Below are 21607 nucleotides of genomic sequence, written 5' to 3'. Positions count from 1 at the left end.
AGTCAAAAATCGTTTCTACTCTTCTTTAGCTTATTATTCTCACTCGCCAAATTACTTGTTCATCTAATACTCATGTTCTTCATTTTCTAAAGAACAACTTATTTTCTAAATCTCGTGATCGATTATCCTCGTTTGCTCATTATTTACTTATTCTTCATAAACTATGCTCAATCCTTTATGCACTTTTTCATTACGTTGAAAATTTATCCATTTTCTTGTGTTCACAATTACTCTACTAGAATTTATCATATTGTTCTTACTTTTCGTCCAACCGCACACATGCTTTACTTTCATACTCACTCTCATTTTACTCTAATTCATTATCAATTTTACTTTTACTTAACTCATTCTCATTATCTTATGCTTACTTATTTTCTCCATTGTCCGCGTAAACACATGCACTTTTCCTTAAAGCAAATCACGCTAATACTTCGAATTCTCATACAATTCTAACTCTTTCAAATTTCATCCTTCTATACTACTCTTGGTTTTCATGCTTACCTTGGGTTACTTTCTTATTGATTATGCAGCCTATTTCATAGTCATTGCATAGCCTACATAATCAAGGGGGCTAATGTTGATACCCAAAAAATCAATATTCATGCCCAACAGTTGTTTGAGGCCCAAATACAAATATAAATGTGCAAAACTACAAATTATGGGCTTTAATAGCTTAAAGCCCATTATGCTAGAAAGAACTCTTGATTGCAATTCACTCTCGATCCTGCCTTATTAAGTGTCATGTCACGCACGTGGACCCAAGCCACAATCATGCTCTTGGGGCTTACAAGATTGGGTGTGGTGTGGAAGGTAACAGAAGTACATGAGGCCCATTCTTGATTTTCGATTGTCGGTGGTTTTGGACTTGGGACCAAATTCTAGGCCTGACAATCTAAATCCTTACATGGGCATGCAAAGAAGAGAGAATAACCCATTTGCCTAAACGCAGTCATATGCCCTACCCATAAAACCAATAGCTTTTCCAACCGACGGTTTATGCCTTTACCCCGCAATAACTCATCTTCTTTTACGACTACAAAGTCTCAATCAAATTTCTTATTTTATTTATTCTCAGTTCTAGCTTGCTACAAGCTATTCCAAAAGTAGTGTGCAGCTCTCCCAATGAGATATAGCCACATAACAACTCTTCCCTATAAATCTGCTACTCAAATCCCATGATTCAAGCAAACTAGTACAATAGACACCACCCCTTAGTCATTTGGTTATTGCCTTGTTCTCCGGATTTGACCTTAACATTATAGTTCTCTTTCAAAGTCCAATAGCTTTCTCCCATGAGCCTGTATCTTGGCCTCACCTCCTCCAGCCTATAAATTAAGGCTTCTAGTTGCTGCGAAGATATCATACAACCTCCAGGAATACAACCCACAAGCTCCAAGCCACAGAGAATACATCCTCTAAACAACACACCTTTCAAGCAAGCCTCAAGCAACAAGCCAAGCATTCCCAACCTTCAATCCAAAACCATTTTCAAGCTCTAGCTTATCTACATGTATACCCATAAGCCATCCCCAAAAAACCATTCCTTCTTCACTGCAGTAGGCAATACCGTAGCAAACCTCTCACCGCAACAATTCTCTCACCTTCTGCAACTCATGTGCTTCCAGCTCCCACGCTACATGCCTTCTTGCAAGCCGTTTTATATATTTCTAGTTCATCTATCAAAGCTATATAAGTTTCTACCTCCCCATCACCAGAAGCATGTCACCGCAGCAGGCCAACCATACTGCGGGGAATAAGGAAAGACGCTACAAAGCTTTCTTGAAGCTTTGGACCTAGTTCCTGAACTCAGAATGGGTAAACAGAGGAAATCAACCCAATCAAGCAATCCTAGCAGCCTCTATACTAATCCACCCTCAACAGCTACTGGGGCTGAGAAGAGGATAATGGGATGGTGGAGCAGAGGCCAAGAGGCCAAAAAGATGTCAGATTAGCCCCTAAAGAGGGTTTTTTTTTGTTTTGTTTTTTTTGTCTTGAAATGACCATTTTAGCCCTCAAAGTAGGTCCCATTATCAGAGTTAACGTCTAATTTTGACTGTGCATAAGAAATTGGACATGGCTGACTGAAATTGAAAAGCTTGGGGGCTAAATATTTAAAATAGAGAGTAGAGGGGGTGAAATGATGACACCCCCAAACTTCAGGAGGTAAACTGAAATTAATCCTTATGATTTTATTAGGAAACTTTAATAAATTTTAATTTTTTATGAGTATAAATTAAATGAGAGATTTTCGTTAAAAATATTTATTTTCTAATTAGATATGTCATATAAAGATATTCTTGGAAAGAGAAATGGGTTAAATAAGTAAATTTAATAATTAAAATTAAAAAATAGGGTGTAATGAGCAAGTATGGTGAACAAAAAAAATGGTAGGGTGGCAATAGCCGCACCCTTAAAATTTTCTTATTTTCTCTAATTTCTCTAACATTTATTGATACGATAGCTCCATTCAAATTTCCTTTTTCGGACCCTCAATATCCGATATATATATTGGTCATTGTATTACTCTAGTTTCTCCTTTCTAAGATCTCTCATTCCACTTGTCAAGTTACTCTTGCATAATTGCATAACATAGCGTAACATGGGGGAATCACACGTAAGAGATGTGCATATGGATTTTTATAGATCCATATATGATGGGTTTCTAAAGGTTTTCCATAAAAGGCGTTTAACTTTGCTTACTTCCTTAATGCAGGATTTACATGTGTCCTCAAGAGTTTATAGATATAGAAATCTACCTCATGGAGGTGTTTCATTATTTTTTATCTACAATATATAGCTTTCGATTGGACTCCATTGCCATCAAAAGTCACCTATTGAAGGTGAGTTTTCTCTTCCCACTAATCTTCATTGCATGCATCTTGATTGATGGCTATCTATTGAATTGTGCATATAATCATTTCTTATATATAGTGAGTTCAATGCAACTTCCTCTAGTAATGAGGTTTTGCCTTTGTCTATGATGAATATATGATTTATAAAGAAGAGTCAGAAGACAAAAAGGAAAGGTATAAAGAGCAAAAATGGTAGAGTTTTGCAAGATTTCAGAAGAGATAGTGATGCAAATCCTATCAAGGACGCCTCCTAAATCTCTAATGCGATTCAAGTGTATCCAGAAGTCATGGAATTCTATGATCAATGATCCACAATTTGCAGCTAAACATCTTCACTTTTACAACAACCCATCTTCATCCACTGCCTTCCTTGTCAAGCGTCCTGTCATCCTCAGAAGCGAAACAAGCAATGAGAACGTTGTACTTTCATATCTTCGTCTAGAAACTTATACTAATGGTGATGATGAAGACCTTCATTTCGTAGTTGAAGACATCATTTGTCCACCTTTTAAGGGTCTAAAGGCTCGGGGCCAATTTATTGAGCTCCCTAGACGTGATGATTCTGTGTATATCATTAGTCATTGTGATGGCATCATTTTTCTGACTCTGTATACCGGCGACCTTTTCTTGTACAATCCAGCAATCAAAGAATTCAAGATTATTCTAGCGTCATGTTGTCATGATTGTTGTTGGAGCACGGTGGGATTTGGATATGATCTCAAATGTAAAGATTACATAATTCTAGAAATTGCTTGTTATGGTGAGACAAATTATAACGATCCTCAGCGTCTCGTTGTTGATCCTCCTATAGCTGCAGTTTACACACTAGGCATTGATTCTTGGAGAGAAATCAAGACTGATCACTTACAAACTGAAGATACCTACTTTTGGCCTACCGCGTTCGATTTGTACTCGAAGGGAATTTTCTATTTGTTTGGTTATGAGGAAAAGAAGGAGTTCTTGGATGACATGGAAAGATGTGAGGAGACAAACAAGCAAGTGATGATTTTGTATGATACAAGAGATGAGCTATTTCATATTGCAATGCTTCCGGATAGTTTCAATGAGCCTGCATGCGGCGTTCATGATATTCATGTTGCATTGTTGAATAAGTCCATTGCTCTTTATGGGTTTAGCATTTTCGAATCAATTCATTCCATTCAAATATGGGTAACGGATGACATTCGAGGCGCTCAGGAATATTCTTGGACAAAATATTTGTCCCTAAATCCGGTAGATAATGTTCGGAGGTCATTGGCCTTTTGGAAGATCGACGAGGTTCTTATGATTGCCAAAGATGGACGTGTAGTCCTCTGTAACCTCCTTACCGGAAAACTCAAGTATTTTCCCATTCATGGCCTGCACCTAGGAGATGATATTCAGGGCATTGTTTGTGTGGATAGTATAGTTCCACTTAATGGAAGAGAATTATCTAGACATTAAGACATACAATTTTTTACTATGCCTTTTTTCCTTTTTTGGATAAATGATAACTTTATTGCATTTTGTGTGGCTGGCTGGCTCCATATACGTGAATTCCGTCAATTCCGTACACATACAAATTTTGGCTTACACAGCTACACCAAACGAGAAAAAAAATAAATGGATTGTGAATGGATGATTCTAATTAGACCTCTAAATTTGATATTTGGATCTCCAACTTTTTTCAATTATTAATAGACTTTATATGAACAGACAAATAAAGACAAAGAGAGAAAAATGAAAATAAATAAATAAATAAATAAATACTCTTCTTACCTCCTCCAACCAAATATGAGAATATCTCTAATTCAAAACCCTATTACAACTAGGTCAAGTAACCTAGAGTTTGGGCCAGACACATATTTTGAATTTACTTAAACACTCCCCCTTGTGTCGCCTAAATGTGGCGCTCCTCTTGTTGCCTCATTAAAAACCTTGCCGAGTAACAAAAACCCAGTGGGACAAAAATAACCTCAGTCGAAGGGAAAAAGAGCATAACACACCCTTCACGTTTCGAGACTATACATGTAGACCTCTCCCCCTAATGACTACGGTCATGGGAGTTCGGGTGACTTCTGCAAATGATGCTACCAACGTGTTTCCCGAAAGTGGAATTTAGGCAATGACTTAGTGAGCAAGCCTGCCACACTGTCCTCAAATTTGATCTTGAGAAGATCGTCGTTGTTGCTGATTATGCTTGGTGTTGTCGTTTTTAATGTAGCATTGCTTCATTTATTCAAAACAAGCAGCATTATCCTATATGCTCGTAGGCTCATCTGTGGTCGACTTCAAACCACAATTGTTCGAACATGCATAATTATGGATCCAATCCATATACATTCACGAACCACTTCGTGAAGAGCAATAATCTCTGCATTGTTCGAAGATATAACTATTAGGATCTGTTCGGTAGACCTCCAAGAGATCATGGTTTTCACCCATGGTGAACACTTAACCAGTTTGGAAATGACCTTTGTATGGGTCAGAGAGATACCCAATATCAGCAAAACCTTCCAAAACACATATCGTTTTGGGATGGGGACAGTGGACGTAGTCCAGTGTTGGCGGCATTCCTGGTGTGTGATGGGTCTGAATCCATCATCTTTCTGTAAGGATAGAACAAGCCCATATCAATCGTATATCTCAAGTACTAAAATATATCTTTTACACCAATCTAATGGTGTCGCGCTGGCGCAGAGCTATATCTAGCTAATAAGTTCATTGCAAATAAGATGTTCGGTCTTGTGCATTGAGCTAAGTACAATAATGCGCCTATTGTACTCAAGTAAGGCACTCCTGCTCCTAGCACATCTTCATCATCATCCTTCAGACAAAGAGGATCCTTTTCAGGATCAAGACTATGGACGATCATGGGGGTGCTTGAAGGTTTGACCTTGTCAAAATGCCTAAGCATCTATCAAGTTCAACAAGATGCTCAAGTTCCAAACTGAGACACCAAACTGAGACATAATCGTGTTCTCCCAAAATCCTTCATCTCAAACTCAAATTTCAAGTGTTCAGCTGTTTCCCTTAACTCTTTAAGGGCTTCTAATGAAGATCATGTCCAACATGAACCACGATAGAATCTGAAACTTGTTATGGAAACGCGTGGGCATATCCCTTCCTAATCAAGTAGTCACTTTAGTGAGCGTTTCAATCTTATTGCAAACGCTCTCTGTGGTCTAGAGCCACTTGACTTGGGTAAATGAAGTTCATCATGAACCTTCATGTATATTCCGTATCTGGATCCCTGTAGAGATACGTAGTAATGATGTCGCTTTTGGGAAGCGAGCGCGCAATTTAACCCTGAAAATATCGTTAGTAGTATAAGCAAATAGGGATCGTTCTATCCGGGGATTGAGGGTACACTTGTAATTGTGAAACAAATAAAGAAAAGTATTATTTACAAAAATAAAATAAAGAATAAATATATACAAGTAAACACAAATAAGGGGGATTAGGATTCTTAAAATTAAAATTAAAATAAATAAAATAAAGAAAATGTAAAAACATATATACAAGGGTGGAACGCAAGGAACAAAGATCAAAATCAATTCCATGTAATCAAATTCGATTCAAACCCTATAATTGTTCTTCCAAGTCATGAGAGAGGAGTTGATCATGTGAAACATTCGAAAGCAAATGATTTCCCATATTTTACTTTTCAATGCTAATTAACCTAAGCGAAAGCACCTAGATTAATCCTATCAAACATGCAATCAAGCCCTAGAAAGCTAGTCAATCATGACATGTTCAACGCATTAGACATAGAGAAAGGCTATCAACTCAAGTGTACAACTTAGTTATGGAAAAGTCCACCTAATTGCAATCCTCTTCAATTAAATTCGATTCTTGTCCAGAACCTTTACTACTTTTGATTCAAGTTACACAAAACGAAAAGTCGATTTCATGTTCTTAAACCTAGCACCAATTACATGCAAATCCTATAAGTGTCGACCCAAATAAGATAAACATATAAAAGTTTTCTATCAAGCAAATTCAATCGAACAAACTCACATAAGCAACTTAGAATCACAATTATGGAATTCGAAAACTTTATTTAAACATAGAAATTGGGCTTAAACTTTGCCCTAAACATTATTGTTAACTAGAAACAAGTTCATACGAAATCAAACAAGGAAACCAAAAAGGTTACAAGGAAAAGGAACGAATTACACCGTGAGTGGAGATGGAGATGGAGAGCTAGATGGTTGGATCTTGAATCTTGGAAGCAAGCCTTCAAGGTGGATGATGGAGGATATGATCTTCACGGCTCCCTCTTCTTCTTCCTCTCCTTGCTTGAAAATGCAGAAACTTAAAACTAGAGAATGGAGAGAAAAATGGAAAGGAAATGGAGAGACAAAGAAGATGAGATGGATGAAGGAATGTGTGGGAAAATGGAAAGGAAATGGAGAGACAAAGAAGATGGAATGGATGAAGGAATTATGTGGAAAAATGGAAAGGAAATGGAGAGACAAAGAAGATGAGATGGATGAAGGAATTGGTTTTAGAGTGAGAGGAGAAGGTGTTTATATAGGGAAGAGAAAGAAGAGTGAAATTGGAAAAGATGGAGTAAATTAGTGTGAGTAATGATGGAGAAAACATGATGATTACACCCTAAAACATGGAATGTTTTTGGGTGATGATGATGGTGGATTAGTGTGAGAAATGATGGAGAAAACATGATGATTACACCCTAAAACATGGAATATTTTTGGGTGATGATGATGATGGATTTCCTACTCATTTACTTCAATTTTATCTCCACCATTTGTAGGTAAGTGTGGACATAATGCTCATTTCACCATCATTTACTCCAATGTACCTAAGAAAATAGAAATTGAGTTAAAAATCGATTCGTTAAGGAATTAACTAAGCAAAATGTGAGGAATTAACTATTAAAATATCACATTAAAATGCTCCTATCAAATTCCCCCACACTTAGCTTTTGCTAGTCCCTTAGCAAAACAAAACAAAAAAAATCCAAAACAGAACAAAGACTTGACAAAAAGCAAGTAAATGACTCTATTGCTCCTAACTGTTGTCTCAGAGACTCCAAACTCATGGCTTTCAGGTTAAACACTTAATCAAAATCACAAAGATAATTTCATGGTTAATAAACATATGACATTCGTATGACTAAGCAAGATATGGAGAACTTAAGTTATACAGTGAATGATAGCATGTTTCGAACAAGTCCAATCCAAACTCACAGGGCATACTCTCGATTTTCTCTCAGAAATGGCTATGCTTAAAAGCTTCACACTCAAGTATATGCAAGAGAACAAATTGTAAGGCAACAAACAGCTTGCATATTTCATCAATAAACACATTTTGTGAAGAATTTTTAAAGACCTCATGAAATGACTAAGTGCACAAATGGACCTACCATAAGCTCGACTGCGTAACTGACTCCTCTAACCAAAGACTGCCCATCTCAAGGATCAAGTCAGCACTTAAAACAGGTTGTAATGGGGCTAAGCTAGGGTTTTCGAAATGAAGATTAAGGATACAAAAATCCTAAGGACCTAGCAGAGCATATAAGGACCACCTTATGTCATCATTTTTGTAGACCAAATATCATTGTTTTGGGCCAAACCTTCACTCTAACCAACATGGCAATGGACAAAGGCATAATTTTCAATTTTGAGCCTTCTACAAATTTGCAAGTCCAAAACCACACTTCAACATTTTCCCAAGAGTTTTCTTTTCAATTTTTCTTCTCTTTCGCCGCTTTTCTTTCTTTCTTTCTTTCTTTTTTTTTTTTCAAGGCAAAAATTTTTTCTTTTTTTTCTTCTTGGATTTTCCCCACCCCACACTTGTCTTTCATCGTCACCCCTACATACTATGTCATGCTCTACTAAGTCCTTAAGACAAGGGTAGAGATATCCTGTACTAAGCTCATGGTAGGGTAGTGAGGGTGATGAAACAAAGGTTTTCAACGTAGGCTCAAAGGGGTTCATTCTAAGGAGTCCCACGACGGGCACAATTGGGGACATATGCTTGTTTGGCTATGGTGGTTACCCTAATGCCTTCTATCCTATCCAGAATCAGTGCATATTATGGCATACAAGTTTTGACAGTCACAACAGCCGAGTTCTAGTACTCTCTAGTCCATTAAAATCTATGGCACATGATCATTGGATTTCCAAAGAATGATGAGGTTTTGCAAATACAGCCACGAAATTCTAAAATTATCAATAAGCACTCGAAAAGAAAGTATTTTAGCAAAAAAAACTCACTTTGGGTCAAATGAATCAGACTTAATCCTAGCATGCTTAATGAACCAAGTTACAATCCTATCTCAAATCTTCATACAAGCATCACAATGTCGATTAACCACAGAATTCAATTAAGTCCTATTTTGATTGTGAAAACCTTCAGCCATGAATTCGGAGACATGTTCATCATAGACGTTAGGAGCATCCTAAGACTCAAACACACAAAAACACTCTAAAACCAACATTTTTTTTTTTTACAATTTAATTTAATTTCAACACTTACGTACGGGAACAGGGAGTCTCGATGTGCAATGGGACTGAAACAGCTACCCTTTTTCAAGACTATGTTTAATCCAATATACCTTAATGTATCACAACATCAATTAAAAACACAATCCAACATCCACTATTTTTCATTTTTTTTTTTATATACTAACTACTAAAAACACAATAAAACAATAATCCTTCCCCCATACTTAATTCATGCATTGTCCTCAATGTATAAACAAATATAAAGCATGCAAAGCATAAATCAAGCATAGAAGAGAAAGTGAACACAACGAAACCTAAAACAACTTAAAATTCATGAAAATAAAATAGAAGGAAGAGTTCAAGAAAGCAAATCTGCGTTTGATGGCTCCTCCACAGATACGGTTGAAATGGGTTGCCTCCCATGCAGCGCTTAATGTTTAAAGTCTTTCAGCCTAGACTTGTACCTCCATTTACTCCTTTGGAGGAGCGGTGTGCGGGCGAGTGGCACTGGCATTTCCCTTGAGCTCAGCCTCAACTCCTACAGAGATGCAGACATGGCTTAGTATAGTGTAAAATTTTTTTTAAAATTTTATATATATATTTTATTATTTTTTTTTTTTTAAATATAGGAATCAAAAATAAAAGACAAAAAAAAAATATATAGGACTAAAAATGAAAGACAAAAATATAATCCCTTCCCCCACACTTAAATATTGCATTATCTTCAATGTAATCAATTAAAAGCATGCAATGAAATAAGTAAGCATAGATAGAAGACATTTACGAAAACAAATCATAAAATAAAAACAATAGAGAAAAAATGAAAAATAAAAAGAAATAGGGAAAGAGAAAGCAAATCTGATTATATTCTGAATTGGGTTGCCTCCCAAGTAGCGCTTGTATTTTACGTCTTGCAGCCAGACGGTACCTACATTAAATAAAGTTTAGTAACTATAATTAACAAAGAAATACAAAATAAAAACAAGTATAACTATTAATTACAAACTACAAGTATAATTAACAAGTATATTGTACATAAGACACAAGTTAAGTACTCAAGTGAGTAAAAAAAAACGTGAAAAGTATTTTTACAAGTTTAAAGTGTGAAACAACAAAATAATTTACACGTATAGAGTATTCACAAGTATTTCTTTTATTATAAACATTATTGATATCGAATCAAATTCCAAGCGGTAAATCAAGTGGACGTGCGGCCCAAGTATAGTCGCCTAGACACAAACTCCCTTTCAAATCTTTTGGGCAACCTTACTGAAATGGCCAGGTAGGGGAGGACGAACACGAGAGGAAAAATCCATTTTGGCATGAGCTACTCCCACATAGTGGTTTAGGCCCATTTGCAAGCACTTCTGGATTCAAAAACCCGTCATGAACGTTGTCCCCTTCCTAGACACCATTTCACATAGGCTTTCTTACTAAGATGAGAAAGTTCATAAGTGTGAAGACAGTTCAATAAGTGTTAATAAAGGCCGCCCTCAACCTTAAGGGACCTGAGCTAGGTACCAATAAGGGGTTTAGGCCAATATTAACAAAAGAGACTTCACCTATTCCTCTCAATTTACAACCTACAATTAAAATTCGTGTTCAATAATATAAATAACATCCTAGTTAATTTAAACTAAGTTTCAAACAATTTATATACAACAAATATATACAATAAATGACACAATTTAGCAAGTGATTTTTCAATCCCCGGCAACGGCGCCAAAAATTGATGTCGCTTTTGGGAAGCGAGCGCGCAATTTAACCCTGAAAATATCGTTAGTAGTATAAGCAAATAGGGATCGTTCTATCCGGGGATTGAGGGTACACTTGTAATTGTGAAACAAATAAAGAAAAGTATTATTTACAAAAATAAAATAAAGAATATAAATATATACAATTGTATAAACAAATAAAGAATTAAAATAATAAAGTATTATTTACAAAAATAAAATAAAGAATAAATATATACAAGTAAACACAAATAAGGGGGATTAGGATTCTTAAAATTAAAATTAAAATAAATAAAATAAAGAAAATGTAAAAACATATATACAAGGGTGGAACGCAAGGAACAAAGATCAAAATCAATTCCATGTAATCAAATTCGATTCAAACCCTATAATTGTTCTTCCAAGTCATGAGAGAGGAGTTGATCATGTGAAACATTCGAAAGCAAATGATTTCCCATATTTTACTTTTCAATGCTAATTAACCTAAGCGAAAGCACCTAGATTAATCCTATCAAACATGCAATCAAGCCCTAGAAAGCTAGTCAATCATGACATGTTCAACGCATTAGACATAGAGAAAGGCTATCAACTCAAGTGTACAACTTAGTTATGGAAAAGTCCACCTAATTGCAATCCTCTTCAATTAAATTCGATTCTTGTCCAGAACCTTTACTACTTTTGATTCAAGTTACACAAAACGAAAAGTCGATTTCATGTTCTTAAACCTAGCACCAATTACATGCAAATCCTATAAGTGTCGACCCAAATAAGATAAACATATAAAAGTTTTCTATCAAGCAAATTCAATCGAACAAACTCACATAAGCAACTTAGAATCACAATTATGGAATTCGAAAACTTTATTTAAACATAGAAATTGGGCTTAAACTTTGCCCTAAACATTATTGTTAACTAGAAACAAGTTCATACGAAATCAAACAAGGAAACCAAAAAGGTTACAAGGAAAAGGAACGAATTACACCGTGAGTGGAGATGGAGATGGAGAGCTAGATGGTTGGATCTTGAATCTTGGAAGCAAGCCTTCAAGGTGGATGATGGAGGATATGATCTTCACGGCTCCCTCTTCTTCTTCCTCTCCTTGCTTGAAAATGCAGAAACTTAAAACTAGAGAATGGAGAGAAAAATGGAAAGGAGATGGAGAGACAAAGAAGATGAGATGGATGAAGGAATGTGTGGGAAAATGGAAAGGAAATGGAGAGATAAAGAAGATGGAATGGATGAAGGAATTATGTGGAAAAATGGAAAGGAAATGGAGAGACAAAGAAGATGAGATGGATGAAGGAATTGGTTTTAGAGTGAGAGGAGAAGGTGTTTATATAGGGAAGAGAAAGAAGAGTGAAATTGGAAAAGATGGAGTAAATTAGTGTGAGTAATGATGGAGAAAACATGATGATTACACCCTAAAACATGGAATGTTTTTGGGTGATGATGATGGTGGATTAGTGTGAGAAATGATGGAGAAAACATGATGATTACACCCTAAAACATGGAATATTTTTGGGTGATGATGATGATGGATTTCCTACTCATTTACTTCAATTTTATCTCCACCATTTGTAGGTAAGTGTGGACATAATGCTCATTTCACCATCATTTACTCCAATGTACCTAAGAAAATAGAAATTGAGTTAAAAATCGATTCGTTAAGGAATTAACTAAGCAAAATGTGAGGAATTAACTATTAAAATATCACATTAAAATGCTCCTATCAAGTAACCACATTCGTAAGTTGTATGTTCAGTTATTCAGAAACTACCAAACTGACAAGATAGTGGAGTGTAATGACATCCATTACGAGAGAATATGTCTGATCGTAGTCGATTCCAAGGCGTTTTGCGAGAAGCCTTGGGCCATAAGGCGAGATTGCCATCTCTTTTTCTCATCACGCTTTCTAACGAAGACCCATTAGTCAACATGTTTTATGTTAGGAGGTGTTGGCATCATTGGCTCAAAAACCTTCCTTTTCGTTAGAGAATCTAACTTAACCTGGATCACATCTTTCCATTTAGGTCAAATTTCTCTACGTTGGCATTCATTCATCAACGGAGCCTGGTTCGATATCATCAAACTCAACAAACTCATGCACAACGAAATGCGTGACTACATCATCAATTATGATGGAGTTTCTATCCCACGTCTCATGTACACTAGTGTAATTTTCATAGTGCTCTATATTCTCAAGAATAGGTCCTGACGTTGAGGCGTCCCCCAACAATAACGATAACCCGGAAGATACTCATGAGACGGATTTTGAGTCTTAATGATCAAAGGATTGGAATGTGCCAAATTATCCTTTGAACTCACAGGCCTCCCACGCATCCTAGCTGGGGCCATGGCCTAAAACACTAGAGTGCCATCCTCTTTGGAGTTGGCACCATGCCTACCTCAGTGTAGGGAGACACTACGTCCTCTCATAGTAACGTCCTTCCTTGCAGGCATATTTGCAGCAGATGTGTGATCTCATAACTTTAACAGGGATCGAGATGAGACATAATTGGGACAGGCCACGACAATTCCTGTCGTTCTTATTAAACATCCCTATTCTTATCTCCCCCTAACGATAGGAAGACTGTCTCATCAAAGTGACATCTGCAAATCTAGCGGTAAGGAGATCGCCTAGCAAGGGAATTAAGTGGTGGACGATTGTTGGAATCTCAAATCCAACTTAGTTGCCCATTCGTCTATAAAGACCTATCATAGTGTGCTGTGGCAGTGCAATTGGTACATAAATGGCTCAGTCAAATGTGCGTAAGTACAAAATACTTATACCCAGTCACTAGCTATAACGCAGAGATACATTTAGTGGCGGTAGGTCGTATGTTAATTAGCATAGCTGCATGCGATATTGCATCACCCCAAGCGGATATAAAGGAGATTGGTGTGCATTACCAATATCCTGACAACCATTGTAGTCATTTGCGTGAGACCATTTGGGTGTGTAAATGGAAATATGATGTCCAACATCAGTCTCATTGCAATAACCATTGAAAGTTTTCGATGTAAACTCTTTAGCAATGTCAAATCTAATTGACTGAATAGGATGATCCAGGGAGTAAGCTTGTTGTCATATGATAAGTTCTAGGAGTGTAGCATAAGCAGTATTACAAGTGGACAATGGCACAACACGTGACCAGCGTGTTTGCATGTTAACCAACATCATGAGCTATTTAAACGTCCGCAAGTTGGTTGAACTAGTCCACAAATTCCTCATGGATTCTATGTAAGAACAGAATGAGTATTTTCATATCCTTTTTATAAGACGGTCTTAGTCCTAATTTCCCTAAGGAACAGGCTTTGTAAACTAGCGAAAGGCTTTAGAAGCAACCAATGTGGATTGTGGTTGGGACTGAGCGTCTGAAACGCTATTTGAAACAAAGTTGGTGATTGCAGCATCATCTAGGGCACCATCACCATGATGTCATGGATAGGGACTGTGGCAGCCCTAGGCTGGTGATGGACTGCGGCGGCTATAACACTTAGTCCAGGAATCAACTTTTGATTCATGCTTCATTTTGCTCGAGAGAATGGATGTCCGCGTGAAGTCTTTAGTAGACGGATCATCATGACTAGGATGACTTATCTTATTTTAACAAAGCCATTATGTGTATAAATCCAAGAGATCTTTTCTCATAACTTTATTGGATTTAATAGCTCGAATAGTGACATAGAGTCCACTAGAGAGACATAAACTCGTCTAAGATGCGCCTTTGTTCACAATTGTTAGAGGCATTGCAAAAGAACTCATTTCGGTTCTCTACATGCGTTTTCGCATGGAATCCATTGGCTATTCATAGGTGCAATTTTCCCTAGGAGCGTAGAGAGTTTCTGTGATTGTAATCAAGGTGCCATTTGGTAAGGGGAACTTGGGCTATTCCATGTCATTGAATTAATATTGATGACCCAGCCATCGTAGTCACAAAAGTAATATGCTCAGAATCAAAATGGAGTCATAATGAAAAGAACTCAAACTTTTATTCATAAGCCAATGAAGTACATCATTGTCTCTTAACCATTAGGAGAATCTAATCCAAATGGTAGCTGATGCAAAACAAAGGTAATCATTTGACTTCTTTCAGTAACTCCAAAATAAATATGACCAGGTGAGTAGAGAGATGTGGGTGGAGCAAAGCTCGCTTAAGTACCACTTATCTCAAAACCTTCCTAGACATCATACTCATTTTGGATGAACCTATGTGAAGAAAAACTAAACCAATGACATTTACTACAAAGTATATGGCAATTGCCTATTACATCTCTTGGAAAAATAAAGACTTAAACAGCATTGGCGGTCTATTGATCCCAGCCAGATTTGTAGTCTTCAACCCTTCACTCTATATCATCGTCATGATCTTCTTGTTCCACATAGTGAGTTTCTCCTGCTTCACAATATGCTTTGTAGGCGGTGTCAATTTCTTCACGAGCTCTACAAATGTGTGCCCAATGACCGGATACCCCACATCAAGAACATACATCTCTTTGCTCAGACTCCATTGATTGAGGCGCTTTGAAAGAGTCATTTAGATGGCTCTTAGTGTTGGTGGCGCCACCAACATGGCCAGAGGTGTTGCCTCCCTCTCTCTTTCCACGTTGACCTCTTTGGTTCCGTGTTCGCCTATTTTGGCGGTTACCTTCCCAAGTAGAGCGATTATATGGACTTGGACGTCCAGAAGTATCCTTAAGATTAGGGTTTCGCTCTTGGAGCCTTCTCTTAGGGGCGCGACTATAATTGGATTCTGGAATATGCTCTATTTCCATGAATCTCGAATTATAGTTCTTCACAAGCATGTTGTCATGCTTTTCAGTGACATTCATAGCTCCAATGAGCTCATGAAACCTTGTGATCTATCCTGCAGTAATATCGATTCGATAGTTCTTAGCAACCATCAATCCAGAAAAGATGAAGGTAGAGAGAGTCTTCTCAATCAACATCACATTTGTGATCTCTTTACCACAGAATTCCATTAAAGATTTAATGCGAAGTGATTCCGAATTGTAGTCAAGAATTGACTTGAAATCACAGAAGCAGAGGCTATGCCATCTCACTTGTAGGTCAGGAAGCAAGGAGTTAAGGATGTTGCCAAATCTTTCTTCGAGTGAGACCCACTGCCTTCTGGGGTCTTCTTCATTCATACACTTGTACTGGAGCGAATCATCCATATGACGAGTTATTAGGATGATGGCTTTCGCCTTATTTGCCTCTAAGGCTGCTCTATTTGCTTCCAAAGCTTGAGCTTGTTCAACAGTTAGCACGTCCTGGCTAGGCTCGAGAATCATATCCAGGATTCCATCGGCTTTGAGATGCTGGCGGACATCACGAACCCACCTGTGATATCCAGAGCCAATTGTTCCCAATGGATCAAAATCCAATTTGTTCAGGTTACTCATCCTGAAAGATAACAAGAAAAAGGGTTAGTTTCTGAGAGGAAAAAGCTACCACGAAAACATATAAAATTTCTGAGCGTAGTCACTTCCAAGAAATTAGGAATTTCTGAGCGTAATCGCTTCCAAGAAATTCAATTCCAAGAGGTATTGGATTAGATCGAAACAATGACGTAAGTGATCAATCATAAATTCTCTACAAACTCTACGTTTGGAGATCTCAACAAGCTCCAAGCTTGGAGTGAGCACGAACCCCCACAGTTTGGCTTAATTAGGTCTCCCCTATGATGAAGAAAGGGGGGTAGAAGAAGAGAGTTTGCAAGTCCCCGAGAAAAATAAGAGAAATTCAATAAAAACTAAAAAAACCGGAACTTTTATGAAAAAAAATACCTTGAAATAGGTCGCCCGAAAATTTGACCGGAAAAAGTCGCAGGAAAATGACAAGAAAAGTCACCAGAAAATTGACCTGAAACGATCAACCGACATTGACCGGTGTTGATGTGGCGCTGGGGTCCACGGCTGATGTGGCAGTGCTGACTTGGTGATGAAGCTGGGCCTAACTGGAAGTGGGCCAGGGATGTCAGTTGGTCGGTTGCTGTGGGTTAGGCTGGATCACTGGGCCGGTCCTTCTCCTTTTTTTTTCTTTTCTCTCAGCCCAGGCCTGTTTCTCTTTTTTTTTCTTCTTCTTTTCTGGGCTGCATCTGTGGGCTGCGACTCTCCTTTTTTTTTTTTCTCTTCTGTCGGTTTTTCTGTAAGACATTCAATTGGCCGGTTCGGTAATTTTTAAACCAGTTTTCAGGTTTTTTCTTCCGGTTATTGAATTCTGGGATCAAGGCGCTGCTTCTTGCAAAATTTGGTAACAATTGGAGGTCCGGAAGATGGTGAACTGGTGGAATATTTGTCGTGGGTGGTTTGGAGCTTCCGGTGGCCTGTTCGGTAGGTTTTTGTCCTGTTCTGGTGGTTCTGGACACTTGTTGTGTAGGGCTTCAAGGTGTGAGGTGGGGGCAGAAAAGGATTCAAGGTTTTTTATTTGAATTTAGGGTTTTTGCTTCTTGAATCAGGGTTTGATATTTGTTTCATGGTTAGGGCTTCGTGCTGATAACATGGTTAAGGAAAACTAAATTTGGAGAGAATTGAGTTGTGCTTTCATTGATAATAGGGGTGTAGTAACCCAAAAGGGGGGTCCCACAGCGCCGCGACCCCGAGCCAATGAGAAACCGACATGGCACGAATGACATCCCGATAACTCATTTACCCGAAATCGCAAGGCCTTTATGGTTCAAACTGTTGGTTTACTAAACACTTTCTTGGACAAGTCGTTCTAGCAACCAAGCAACACATTTTCAAAAGCGGACTTTGAAATGGGCTAAGAGTTTTGGGCTTGCAATCGGAGCCCAATTTGGAAAATAAAACAAATCACTAAATAATTACAAGCATGGGAGACGCGCCCCAGGGTTACGGGTCTCCCGAAATTTTTGTAAGCGAGTAGGAAATAAATAAATAAATTAGTAAGAAAGTAAATAAATAAGTTACTTCGAAATCCGATAATGGACCCAAAACTGTACTTTAGTGAAGACAAAGAGGAATACGCCAAGCCGGGCCATGTGCCTCTCCTATACGCTTCCCGACCACATGCTCAAAACCTGCACACTGTTGTAGGGGTGAGCTTTCGTCCTCGCATGCCCAATAGGGGCCGACCCAACCATGCTAGGTTTGAAAATAATAATATACTTGAAAATATTTACTACATAATATTGTGCACGTTTATCGAAAATACTTTAAAAATAGGCAACCACAAATATTTATTTCTTTTATAAAGCATATGCAGTATGCTTCACACAATTTGGAGCTCCGAGATACTTACCTGCCGACTAATATAAAACAAATCGGTGACCGACCTGGTTCGTCCTGAATTCGAGAACCGGCCAACTACTCTGTAGTACTTCTGACTACAAGTAGCGAAAGTGTCCATTTCCTGGCCCTGAGTCTCCTATGACTGGTTCACTGTCTATACTTATCTTTCCTCGACAAACATAGGATCACAGCCCCCTCCGGAGGTTCACGGTTATCGACACCATGGGATCCCTAGGAATCTAAGCATCTAGGTCCCATTCACTTTCAGGTCACAAGTATAAACATATAAGGGTACAATATCTCAACATGCAAGTCTAGCCTCGGTTTTCGCAATTAGCAATTATCAGTTCTGAAAATACATGTATCACAAGGCATCGACTAATGAACAACCAAAAACGCACTTGCAGGCAACATACTATCTTAGTATAGCATTCCACATATAGCGAAAACCTCTAACAAAGAAGGGACAGCTCACCCTACCTGGAATTGGAGTGCTCGCCCAAACTTAGCTTCGCTTCCAACCCTCGATACTTCTTCCAATTACATGTGTGCACGCTCGAGTCCTTTATAATAAAATTAAACCAATAAGTAACTTGACGTTATTAACTTAATCAATTGAGCACCAAAGCATTCACTTAATTTCCTTAAAGTCCATTGAATTATCCTTTAATATAAAAACCTACTATCCATTCCCAAATAATCCGAATGGTATTGCATTTGAACCATTTGGGATATGGTGATTATGCTTCTTTCCATAATATAATTCGGGTTAACCGATTTGACCCTTTTTAGTTAATCTTTAAACCTTGAGCAAAAAGATAAGTAACAATTACCATTCCCGAATGATTTCACTTCTTAGGTCATTCCGGGATAAGGTAACTAAAAAGACACTTAAATCACAATTGTTTCATTTATCAAAATTGAATATCCAAACTTATCCTAATCACACAAGGTCCACAATTGCTACTTCTAATTTCCACTTGACATTAAGTATTACTCAATTTCCTTGTTTTTCCTTATCACCAACTTATTTAAAAGAATTCACCTTGCAACGTGACAACCCCAAATCGATTACAGATTTACCATGTTAATATCCCCAAACCAAATCTCTCTTTATGTTGAGTTAATTCATACTTGTCCGCAATCTAGCCAAGTTGCCAACCTAGTATATTATTCAATGAAGCATTAACCATTCACACATACATCATTTCATTTGCACCAACTCATTCACATTTAATTGAGCACTATAAAGGTAAGCAACTATCCATTTCCACTCACTTCTTTCGATCTCGGGGGATACAATACAACCACAGTATATAGTAACTCATTTCATTCATCATGCCATTACCTTTCTTATAACCTCTCCAGCTCCTTCCTTTGGTAGCTTCGGGTAACCTTCCTTGACCTGGGATTTCATCTTCACCTCAAGACAACAGGCTCAACTAATCAATTTCAATATCCCATCAACACAGAAATCATAAGTTTTAAGGCTGGGACTTCTTACCCATATCTGCTCTGCCGAGACCAAAATCTCCATAACATGCTACTCCTTGCAATCCTCTGTTCTTCGCCATTTCCTCAAAACTAAAATCGAATCCCAGACCAGAAGCTCCCCTTTCATTTCAATTCCCATCCTCCAAGTCTGGGATTCAAGAACATTGACCGAAAGAACTCAAAATTAACAACCCGTCAACATCGTAACAACAATCAGAAATCACCAAAGCCGAAGATAACTCAACTCACCTTATTTCAATCTCAGAGTCAAATGTTTTCCGGAAACTCAACGAAGCTCGACACTGATAAAGTACAACTCGACCCCAAATGTCCAAGAACTAACTCCGGTAGGAGTCCTCATGCTTAGATGCAATCGAACCAGAAGCCAAGGCCGGACGTGTCGGAAAAGTCACGGTGACAGCGACGGTACCGAGATGAACCCAAAAACGAAATCGTCAAAACTTGATCAAATCGAAAATCTAATTTATACTAGAATGTAGAGCACGACGCGAGGAGGAAGTTCCATACCACATACAGTCCAATCGGTGGCCCGAGTTGCCGGAAATTGCAGAACTCGCCGGAGGAGACACAAAGCTTCCTATCGTCGATTCTTCGTCTACGAACGATGCATGGATGATCAGAGGCCTCAAGGAGGTATGCGAAAACGAGACAAAGAGAATGGTGCCATGCGCCTTCGTGGGGTGGCTGGAGTAGTGGTGTCGCGACTGTGGTGGTCGCGTGCGGTGGCTGTAGGCGGTGCATGTCGACGGTAAGACTCGGGTTTGGTTGGTTTTGGGTGCTGGATCAATTGGTTGTGGAGATGACGTGAGGTGGTGGCCGGAGACGGTGTTCTCTGGTGGTGGCAGACGACGAAGGTGAGAGAGGGAGAGAGAGGCGTGCGTGCGGCCAAGTGAAAAAGAGGGGGTGTACGGGTTTCTGGTCTTCTAACCCGAAGCCTCCTTATTTATACTAATGTATCAGAAAAGTCAATTTTGCCCTTGCGACAAATCACGCAAATCTCCAAGCTGATTACTTCCGAGTTTCGGCTTGTAACTTTCGGTTGCTTTTCGTCAGCAATACCTTTTTAAATCCTTGAAGTCGTCCTAGGCCCAAAACTCTATTTCGTAAAAATAAAAATAAAAATCCAAAACTTTGTTACAACTCAATTTATCATCTTCAAAAATTTAACAAACGGTCGCCTTGCTAAACTTCGGTAACCTTCTAGGCCCAAATGAAAGAATCTCGGCCCAAACTTAAATTGTCAGCCCAATGGGTGGTCTCGATACCAAAATAATTTCCAAGAAAAATTTCGTCACTTAAATCACCTTGTGAAAATCTTATTGGCGAAAATCTACCTTCAAAATTTAAACGAAATTTTTCGGGGGCTCACAAGGGGTCTCTTTATATAGAGGATTACAAGACATAGATACAGAGTTGTACAAGGAAAGATAATCATACAATTAATCGAATATCTATGAATATTTCCAAGAATATCTCTAATTCAAAACTCTATTACAACTAGTCAAGTAACCTAGAGTTTGGACCAGACACATATTTTGGATTTACTTAAACACAATTAATTTTTTTTTTAATTTCCTTATATTGCCTATATAGTTTTACAATTTACCTAAAACAATTAGGTAAAAATAATAATTTCTATACATGGCCCATCATTTAATACAAAAAACAAATTCAAAATAATCTGATTTGGAATTTTCTTAAATTAAATTAATTGAATATTATGATATAGTTATTACTCGATCTTCTAACCCAAAACCCTTGAAATCCTTCTTTTAACAAATTCAAAGAGATTCTAACA

The 21607-nt window shown here is 37.9% G+C and overlaps 1 protein-coding gene across 1 annotated transcript; it reads left to right on the top strand.

Moving 5' to 3' along the window:
• The first annotated feature begins 2729 nt into the window (after window positions 1–2729).
• On the top strand, window positions 2730–4366 carry LOC112193984 (F-box/kelch-repeat protein At3g06240). Its single transcript, XM_024334250.2, has 2 exons — window positions 2730–2840; window positions 3002–4366. The coding sequence occupies exon 2, from the start codon at window positions 3042–3044 to the stop codon at window positions 4293–4295; it is 1254 nt and encodes a 417-aa protein (XP_024190018.1). The 5' UTR covers window positions 2730–2840; window positions 3002–3041; the 3' UTR covers window positions 4296–4366.
• Window positions 4367–21607: the final 17241 nt, after the last annotated feature.

Source organism: Rosa chinensis, chromosome 3, assembly GCF_002994745.2.
Source record: "Rosa chinensis cultivar Old Blush chromosome 3, RchiOBHm-V2, whole genome shotgun sequence".
Classification (NCBI taxonomy): domain Eukaryota; kingdom Viridiplantae; phylum Streptophyta; class Magnoliopsida; order Rosales; family Rosaceae; genus Rosa; species Rosa chinensis.
Note: the sequence above shows the minus strand (reverse complement) of the source record. Positions and strands in the feature narration are given on the sequence as shown.